Here is a 10,480-nt window from a genome sequence, read left to right as displayed (position 1 = left end):
TTCCGAAATATTAATGTCATGTTGCTACAAGTGTGCTGGAATTTTGTACACCTATATCTCTGCAATGTCTTTATAATGTTGCATTGCAACTTGCAACATTGCAACGTTGCTGCAATATAATTGCAATAATCTGTGCTGTATGGGTATAATAAATATAAAAATACAGTAACTCAATTCAAACAAAGTAAACGAAATGCTATAAGATGTGACAAACTGATATGAAAATATTTATATAATTGCTATTTACTCATTACAAAAGCTTTTTATGAAGATTGAATATTGTGAATAAATTATGTGTAAGGCAAGATTAATTGGATTCTGTCATTCGATTAGAAATTTTTTTCACACGAATGATATTTCAATATCACTCTTGATTTATTACAAATCAGTTTTACATAGAAATTGAGTATTGCAAGATACAAAGCGAGATTATTTCGATTAAGATCCACTTTTTTCTAATACAAAGGCACTGCATAAGGCATAGGTTATTCAAGGTACAGAAAATATCGCATGTTGAATTAATAATATTACAAGTCTAATAATACATTTTTGGTTTATTTTTCTCTCGTTAGTCGAAGAAACAGATTCAGAAAAATATTTTTTCTGAAAGAGAGAATAATCATTCTATAGTAAGATTATATATTCTCAATATATTTTTTATCGACGATCGAGAGAAACGGATGATTAAATTATAAATGTTGATAATCGCCGCGAGATGTCGCTCAAAGGCTTCTTTCTATCTTAAAAGGCTTTCTCTATCTTAATTATATTTTTTATTATTCTATTTTTTTATATGTAAATAATCACCACGCGCGTTCGAAATGAATTCATCCTATTTCACAGTTCCAATTTTCAGGTAGTTAGTTTCGAATTTGCGCGAATTAGAACGAGAAATTAGTGAGAAAGCAATATGAAAATAAAGTATATAATTTTCATAAATTCCTCCTTCCGTTAAATAAGAACAATATTTTACACATATCCTAGGATGATACTTTATATTCTTCTTTTCTTACGTTTAATATGTGTTTGATCGACTACTATTTTTACGCGTAAAGCGACGCGACGCAATTTCTCGCGATCACTCACAAGCAAAACAAGTACAAAAATGTCGCGCGTGTTTTTAACGCGAGCGATGATCCTGGATTATATGTCATGATGATATTTCCATCGAAATATTCCAGGTGGCAAACTGACGTCTAATAACATCATTTTGATGTCTAATGACGTCAAAATGACTATTTACTGCTACCTGGATTATACATCTCAAGTAACAAACTGACGTCATAAAATGTCATTGACATCATTATTAAACGTCATTGATTTCATTCTGACGTTTAATAACGTCATTTGATGTCAAAATGACGTTATTTTGATAAACGTTAGTTTGTTACTTGGAATGTTGCAATATCGACTTAACGAACGCTTTTTTATTTAAATATTATTTTCAACGCTTCGCCTAACACGATCTTTTATATTTTCGAAAGTTCAATTCAAAAAGTACTACGATTTAAATAAAGAGAACTTTCTAGCAAGAGAACAGATAAACGCAATTGGCTTTGTATAAAGAATTTTTAAATTGTTCTGTTTGATAACCAGCTGTGGCACTGTGTTTATGTGTTTCTTCGTAAAAAGTTACCTAAATCAAAAGCACAAGTATAATCGATCATGAAAGCTTTTCAGTAAGAAAATCTAAGTAGACACAATGCAATTGGTTATTTTTTAAAATCCCGAAAAATACTCCGCGCTAATCTTATGTGAAATGGATTTCGGTAAAATCAGCTGATTTCTCATATATTGTAATTTATGATGGCTGCTGAACAAAAAATATCAGTAACTATTGATTATTCAGCCTATTACATTTTTGTTTAGTAGATTATAAGCTACAATATATAAGAAAATTAGCTGATTTTATTCAATTATTATTTTATTTGAAACTCAATTTCATCTCGGATTTCATATAAATTCAAAAATTCTATATTAATCCTACATAAAATTGAATCTTAGCAAAATCTAATGGTTTTCTCATATATTATAGTTTTTATGACCTGCTGAACAAAAAATATAGACTCAAAGCTAAATAATAAACAGTCACTTATTTACAGTCTATTAAACACGAAAAACTCAGATTCTGCGAATAGTTTAACTGACTGTAGTTCAGTAACTGCCCATTATTTAGCTTTAAAGCTATTACATCTTTTGTTCAGTAGGTCATAAGCTACAACATACAAAAACCAGCTGATTTAACTGAAATCCATTTTACATGAAATTAGTGCGGGATATTTTGTCTATTTGATAACCAATTATGTGTACGTTTCCTTCTGAAAAGCTACGATAACTTATAGGACCTGAGCAAAATGGTAGACTTATAAGATTTGAGACAAAAGACAGTATTGTGCGTTACTACAAGATAAAGATTAAAACATGAAACATTGTCTTAAAGTTATAAGTGAGGTATTCTGCTCAAGCCCTTACATTGCTAATTGATCAGTTGAACACCCTCTGATTAGATTCTGATTAGTCTCCCCAAATTTTCCGATTGATCAAGTGTGTTAGCACCGGTTAAAATACTGGTCAACATCTATGGATAGACAAAGACCCATTTAGATATAATAAATTAGATACAACCACTCATATCGATGGTGTCTAAAGTGACTATAGCATAAATGATCAATCAGAAGGTCCTATATTCAATTGACCAACAAACAATGTGTTTAATTGGGTATCACCCGTGCGGATGTACATGCTATCAGGGTATTCTAACAGGAACTTCTTTTCTTGCTAGTGAAGCTTCCCGTATACCATCCAGGATCTAATATTCCTCGCGCTCGCCGCGAAACACGTGCAGATCGCGAAAGCCGTCTAGAAGAGATCTAGAGCGGAGGAGGCCGCGAGTCAGTTCAGAAAAGGAGGCAGCTGCACGTAGCTCTGCTGATTGCCGGGCTCGCTTTTGACCAAAACCTGGCCGTCCTTTATAGTCTGGCGCGTCTGCGGCGAGTGCATGCCGTAGTCCTGCTTCTGATCTGGCTGCGGCGGCTGTTGCTGCTGTTGGCCGTAATCGGCCGCCGTTTGCTCGTGGGCGTACTTATCCGCGAGGCAGCCGCCGTGCTCGTCCTCGGACATGGAGCTACCCAAGTGTGTGGGCGGCGAGTGCGTCGCCGTCACCATGGTCTGGTAGTCGGCACGAGTTAGAGGACCGGGCGGCGGTGGCGGACTGTTGCCACCACCGGGGTTCATGTAGTCCTGGTGGACGCGCATGGTGTTGCCGGCCGCGGCCGGGGTGGAGAACAATGAAGCATCATGCTGCGTCGGTAGCATGCTCGTGTACGACGAGTACGAGACGTTGCCGTTGTTTCCGAAGCCCGCAGCCGCCGCCGCTGCCGCCGCGGTTGAGTACGGCGAGTTAGACGGGCTCAGTAGATTCAAATGGGGTGCTAAATCGTACGCCGCTGGCGAGTAGGCCCACGCGTCCGGCGGCGCCGTCGCCGTCGTTGGGGATGCGAATGGATTTAGAGTGTTGTTAAGTGACGTGAAGGAGCCTGAAAATAAAGGTATAAATATATTTTTATATCTATTTATTTTTATAAATATATATTTTTTATAACTGTTTACATGCTAATTATGTCTGTTTTATCGACAAATATTATTTTCATTTAATTCTTTATTGATTATATACAGAATGAAAAATTCTTTACTAGAATTAAAGTATTCATAATAACAAATCTACTATATGGCTACTATATGTGTATATAAAAAGAAACCAAGAAAGTTAAATAATTACAGTTTTCTTATCGTTTAGGTTAAGTTGACTGTAATTATTTAGCTTTCTTATTTCTTTTTTATATACATATGTAGTAGCCCAGATTTGTTATTATGAATACTTCAATTCTAGTAAAGAATTTTTCATTCTGTATACTGTATAACCAATAAAAAATTGAATAAAAATATTTGTCAATAAAACAGATCTAGTCAGCATTCCCTTAAAAATAATATATTATCTGGAATTTATTTGATTATTATCTGGTTGTTTAGATGTGAATCGCTATATTTTATCTTTTATCTTCTAGATTATCTTATAGATATATTTAAAACAAAATTATCTTTATTTTATCTGACAATAAGAAGAATTTACCTATTTTCATTTTATCTAGCTTCTTATATCTATTTATCTAGCTAATTTTAAAATCATCTAAGTACAAAACTGATAGGCTACAATCTTTTTTACCTGATAATCCGGGACTGGCAGAACTCGCGGCCATGTAACCGGCAGTCTTGCGCGGCGGTTCCTTCTTTCGCCACTTTGCACGACGATTTTGGAACCACACCTGAACTCGGGTTTCAGAAAGCGCGAGCTTCAACGCGAGTTCGTCGCGCGCAAAGACGTCTGGATAAGGTGCCCTCTCGAACGCTCTTTCGAGCTCTTCAAGTTGATAAGCCGTGAAAGTCGTCCTAAAACAAAAAGTCAAGGATGAGTTATACAAATTCTATACATATATTTAATAATAATATATTACATATACATATCTTTAATATATATACAATATATATATATATATATTTATATATATATATATATATATATATATATATATTTAATAATAATTTTATACATATATTTAGAAATTTACAAATTAGAAAATTGAAGAACGAGAGAAAGAAACAGAGAAATATCAGCTTACAGCTATAATTTCACCACAAATATATAAATATAAAAAATATTCCCAGACAGCACACAATATTTATGATAAAAATTCATAAATATTTATAAATATGTATTTTTTCAAATATTATATTTTAAATATTTTAAAAATGTTTTATAAAAACCTTTATTTAACATATTAGTAAAACATAAATTAAATATTTTATATAATATTTATGGTATGTAAAGATGAATATTTATAGTAATAATTTTGTAAATATTTTTTAACTAAATTGTTAGTTCTTTCATTTACCGCTATGTGACGTATCTTTCTCGTATTTGATTTTCGTCGTGAGAATTATATAAAGCTGGCAAAACGGAAATTAATGAAATTAAAAATGTTATAAAATTATTTCTATTTTTGAGCTACATTCTGCAACAGAATGTCTTTTAACAAATAAATTTATGTTTAATGAATAAGTATTAAACGAATTAAAATGTTGACTATTAAATGTTTAATGAGTTACTAGTTATTAAATATCTAATAAGTTACTTATAAACATTTTTTACACATTTTTAAATTTTTATAAATGGCTAATAGAGTTTGAAAAACACAAAAAAACATCTAATCGACCAAATTTTAGATTAAACTATATTAATCGATCGTTTTGATTAAAAATTGTTGATTGTATCTTTTTAACTCATAATTTCTTATTGAATATTTATTAAAGAAAATATAATTTTTTTAAAATATATATCATAATGATTTAATAAATATATTTATAATATTTACCATAATATTTATCGTAAATATTTTCTGATATTTATGATAAATATTTATAATCTATTGAAGCTAAGACTCCAAAAACATTTATAAAATATTTATGATAAATATTTATAAAATATTAAAATAATTATTATAAATATTCTATAAATATTCGATAAATATTTTATAATTATTATGTACTATTTGGATTAATATATGAAAGGATAAAGATGTATAAAAAAATAGATATATATTTATAAATATAACAAAATGTGTAAAAGAATATTTCGTTATAAAAATAATGTACAAATACCTCGTCTTTTTCTTTTTGATGTTATTATTGTCAGTCTTCTTCTTCGAATCTTTTTTGGTTGGCTGTGTTTCGCTGCTAACTGCAATATTTATTCGTCAATTGAAAAATTGCAATTTACAGATAATAAAATAATATCGGTTATAAGATAATTTTTTCAAATTATATAAATTATATGCAGGGTGTCCCGTACTCTGTAGGATGAATCACTGATATACACAGTTATTCTTAATATCATTTGAAAACGATTTTTCCTTAGCGAAAATGTCGAGAAGGAGGTCATCATAGCAGGCGCAATTTTTGTCATCATGTATCTTTATAACTAAGACTTTATATTAATTAAAATTCTATTAAAGCAAACTCCACTTAAAATTAACTGAAAAATGTGATTTTGTTAATATTTTATTTCCACAAGACTTAATTTTACGAAAAACCCCTTTATTTTCAATTGCTTATAATTTGAAAATTATTGACATTGGTGCCTCGACATTTTCGCAGAAGAAAAATCATCTCGAAATGACGTCAGGAATCTAACTGTATATCAGTGCTAGGTACGAGACATGTACCTGTATAAATTATACAATTTTTATGTACAGGATGTGTTTACAAAGTACTTGAGCAAACTTCTAGGGTGTATGTTATATAAATTATAAATTATTAAATTATAAAAAATTAGGAGTGACAAGTGACTTCGCGTGGAAAATCGCGGACTATTAGACGAAAGTTCCAGATTTGAACTATATCTCATACGAAGTTATTTAGAAAAGGATTGTGGCAAGAGAAAGCGAAGAAAGCGGTTAAAGAAAGACAAGAAGGATAAAAAGGATGAGGAAAAAGAGGAGATGGGAAGAGAGAGACAAATATTTATAAATGTGAAAGAAGTTTAAGGGAATAATCTCTCAGCGAACGACAAACTCTGACAAAATAGTAACACCCTCATTTTGGAATTAAAAATATCGATAATTACCGACTAATTTTCGAAGAATAATTACTAATATTTTGGATTTCATATTACAATTTATTCAGATTAAATATGTATTAGAAATCCATGTATACATGGCAAACATAGAGTCACTTTTTGCTACATTTAAAACTATTATAGGTTTGAACGTAAATATGTATTACTGTTTTTCGCTCTATTATATCTATAACGCACGCACACATACGCACGAATCGTAATACAAACTATACTTTTATATTAGACTTCTAACCTAAATTTAGAGGATAACAATGCTTATTTTCAGATATTTTAATCCCAGGGATCTTGTGTTTATATTCATACAAAATGTATATTTTTTTATATAAAGCACATAATATGATGAGTTGACAGCTCGTTTGTCATTAGAGACGTCATAAAGACAAAAGTAGGTAAGGAAAACTGTAATTTCGTAATTAGATCTCGTTTTTCATAAAATCGAACTTCCCTGGGATCATTGATAAATGTATTGCAATCATAGAGAAGCATTTTTAATTCTGTCAAATTAATTCGACAAAAGATTAGAAGTACGAAAATAATAACTGATCAATAAAACAGACAATCGTCAAGAATCTCTTTAAAGATCTTTAAAGATGTTTTATGCATCAATTTTGGACATGATGCTGTGTCTGGTTTAAATTATTATAATTAAATAAATAAATAAATTCCTACAAATATTAATATATAATATACTGGAAAAAAGAGAAGATAGCGTATTCTTCAAAAGAGAGGCAAATATTTATAAATGTGAAAAAAGTTTAAAAACTCCGTAGAAGATCTCGGTAAATTCAATTAGTTACCTGGCGCGAGCGCATTGATGGGATCATCCGGCTTCCTCTTGAGCGCGTTCCCGAGTTGCAAACCTTGTTGCAGACTCGTCGAAGTCGGCGTTACACTGGTGGACGTTGAAGTTGTGACGTCCTGGGTCTGCGGTGGTAAAGACGCGTACATATTGGACAGCTCGAGTTCCTTAAGCTCCTTTTGCTGTTGCTGCAGGTGATGCTGATGCTGCGACGCGGCTTGATGATGCGGCGACGGGCTGTTCGATGAATCCAGCTTGTGAAGTTGGCCGCCGCCAGTCGGCAACAGGTCACCACTTCCGTGATGGCTGCCGTGCAAGCTCAGCATCACCTGGATGCTGTGGGCTCCGGAAGTACCGCCGCGCGTCCCAAAATCCGAAAAGATCGGATCGTCCCAGGAAGGAGCGCCGTCCATCTTGAAAAATCTCTCGACTCTTCACGTAAAGTATTTTTTTTAATAATCGGTGTTAGGGATGTTCCGATCGAGTTGATGAAATAAAAATCCGAAGAACAGAGATGTCGCGGATGAGAGAGGATCGGTATTCACACCTCGGTATCGATCGCGCTCATCATCTCGCGAGGAGATGATCTTTCATGATCTCTTCCCGCTTCCTCTGCCAATGGAAGGAAAAAAAAGAAGGAAGCACACAACGTTGCAGCCGATTGCTCGTAATGGAGCGCGACCTGCACGCGGCAATTGCGATCAATTGTTGCCCGGGTTATGATTAATTTTGATTAGTTTTAAGCGGCGTTAACTCGCTCCGCGCGGACGCGCCGGCCGATTATTATATACGAGGCGGAAGACCTTGGAAGACTGGATTGGAACCGAACACACGGCGACGCCACCGCGTATATCTTCCCCGATATACGAGAGAAGAGAAATCGTCCGTCCTCTCTTCTCTCTGTGCCTCGGAACACTCTCGCCGCTACTCTCCGTCCTCTCTGAGCCTCTGGCTAATCAGCCACCACTCACACAGGCTTATATTTTCCGAGGCACGCCGGCCCAGGTCGCCCCCACACCCGGGGCCCGACCAATCCTGTCTTCGTGCTGGCGCGATGATGCTGACCCTTGCGGTCCACCGCCATCGTTCTCTCGGCTCCCCTCCGTCCTCCCCCGACTCCCTCTGCCACCATGGGCCCCCGCAAGCGCGATGGCCCCCTCTTCGACCTGCGCGCAAAAAAAGGCGCTGGTGCAAATGACTGGGGTGGATGTGTGTATCATCCCCCCTTCTTTCCATATTGGGGGTGCGAACATATAGGGTTAACCAACAGGCTCGTGAGAATAGAAGAATGAAGAGAAGTCAGGAATCTTTCTGTGTAGGAATCGACGAGTTTATTTCTCACTCTAGAAATAGAAATTCAGAATGAATTAAGGAATAAAAAAGAAATATGTAAAATGTAAAGGTTATAAAATGTACTTTGAAGAATTATGAGAAAAAAACGTGTTTCCTATATAAAGCAAATTTCCGGCAGAGATTTATTTTAAAGGTGAAAAGAATTTGATTTGTAACATTATATCACAGACTTCTGTATATAACACTAGACTGCTTATAGGTGTACAAAATGACTCGAAAAAGTAACGCAAGATACAAATAGTGGTGGGGATTTAGGGATGGTAGCCATATTGTACTAGCTGTTCGGTTTTTAAACAAAAACGTATTGGGTTTGTTTATTTTAGCTGCACTGCTGCATTGGTGCAATAAGTTAGAATGAGATAAATGTATATTTTTTCGAGTGAAAAAATAAAGAAGTTAGAGTTAACTTATTGCACCAGGGCAGCAATGCAAATAAAACAAACAAACTCATTGTCAATAGACATATGATTACCTTTAACTCATTGTAATAATCCTTTTTGCTTTTCTTCCTTGTTGCGTACATTTTTCTAAGCGTTACAAAATTTTCAGATATAACACAATGATACCAAGAATGTGCAAATCTCCCGAGATTGAATATAACCTATTATTGAAATAAAGAAAATATCCTAGTCTTCCATGTTCATCTCTTTGCTTCTCATTCTCTCTTCATTTTTTCTTTATTTAATTTTGATATCCAACAGACTCAAAAGTCTCGCACACAATTTGCGTTTGCACACAACAACAGACGACTCTTCTCTCTTCTTCTCTCTAACAGACGTAATCCAATGAAGGAAAGAAGATCGAAGTCGTCGCAAACAAGAGGCACCGCACGTTAACACCGAACGAAATCGATCGATACGCGATGTACCTTCGAAGAAGAGATCCATGTCTGTTGACTTCGACAGTTGCCGTGGCACTGAGCCAAGGCACTCTTAAGCGCAAGCTCAATGAAATCAGCAATCGCCAGGAATTGCCTCGAATTGGCCCAATCAAACTACCCCCCCGTTCCCCGTATGCGTACACGCGCGTATATTAACCGCTAATTTTCGTCGTTGGGGTAATTAACGCGCGTCTCTTCTATGCGCTCCGATTTCTTCGCGCCTCTTTCGCGCTGAATCTCCCCGACCTGATGATCATCCGCCGCTCCCGATCGACCTTAATCGTCTCTTCGGCATCATCTTACCTTTGCCTCATATTCGTTTACTCTTACGTTTCATTATGAATTATCATTATAAATTATCATTATGAATTATTCGGAAGTAAAAATTTTACATATTTCTTCTCAGGCTTCATCTTTACGTTTTTTATCATTATTATCTTGAAATAATTATTATGTGTTATTAGACATACACAGGATGTCCCATATAAACTGGATTAACGTTTAATTTAAGACTTAGTTATAAAGATACATGATAATAAAAATTAGGAATATGCAAAAAAATGATGACTTTTGCATAACGTAACCTCCCTCAACATTTTTGCTGAGGAAGAAATCTTCAAATGATCTTAGGAATCTATCCTTACACGTTGATTCAGTTTTTACGGGACACTCTGTATACTTATAGTAAAAAATAAGTAGTCGTGAAGTTATAATAAAACAAAGTTTATGTTAACGTTATTATTAAATAATTAATTTT

General features: G+C 34.3%; 1 protein-coding gene across 2 annotated transcripts; it reads right to left on the bottom strand.

Moving 5' to 3' along the window:
* Positions 1-324: 324 nt before the first annotated feature.
* Positions 325-9,772, bottom strand: repo (homeobox domain-containing protein reversed polarity). Of its 2 annotated transcripts, none has more exons than XM_029321033.2 (5): positions 9,316-9,772; positions 7,489-8,833; positions 5,716-5,794; positions 4,223-4,446; positions 325-3,536 (listed from the first exon to the last, which is right to left on the bottom strand). In XM_029321033.2, the coding sequence occupies exons 2-5, from the start codon at positions 7,901-7,903 to the stop codon at positions 2,893-2,895; spliced, it is 1,362 nt and encodes a 453-aa protein (XP_029176866.1). In that variant the 5' UTR covers positions 7,904-8,833; positions 9,316-9,772; the 3' UTR covers positions 325-2,892. The 2 variants fall into 2 exon arrangements, with proteins under 2 accessions (XP_029176866.1, XP_029176872.1); XM_029321039.2 differs by having other exon boundaries at positions 7,489-8,656.
* Positions 9,773-10,480: the final 708 nt, after the last annotated feature.

The sequence above is a fragment of the Nylanderia fulva genome, unplaced genomic scaffold (genome assembly GCF_048542155.1).
Source record: "Nylanderia fulva isolate GAGA-0341 unplaced genomic scaffold, ASM4854215v1 Scaffold174, whole genome shotgun sequence".
NCBI classification, from domain to species: Eukaryota; Metazoa; Arthropoda; class Insecta; order Hymenoptera; family Formicidae; genus Nylanderia; species Nylanderia fulva.
This window is presented reverse-complemented; position numbering and strand designations above follow the sequence as displayed.

Bases quoted from the DNA above. Each gene is read 5' to 3' on its own strand.
- repo (XM_029321033.2), bottom strand. From the start codon at position 7,903: ATGGACGGCGCTCCTTCCTGGGACGATCCGATCTTTTCGGATTTTGGG. The intron at 5,795-7,488 runs GTAACTAATTGA...TAAATATTGCAG, and splicing joins CATCAATGCGCTCGCGCCAG to TTAGCAGCGAAACACAGCCA. The intron at 3,537-4,222 runs GTAAAAAAGATT...CTTTATTTTCAG, and splicing joins TGCCAGTCCCGGATTATCAG to GCTCCTTCACGTCACTTAAC.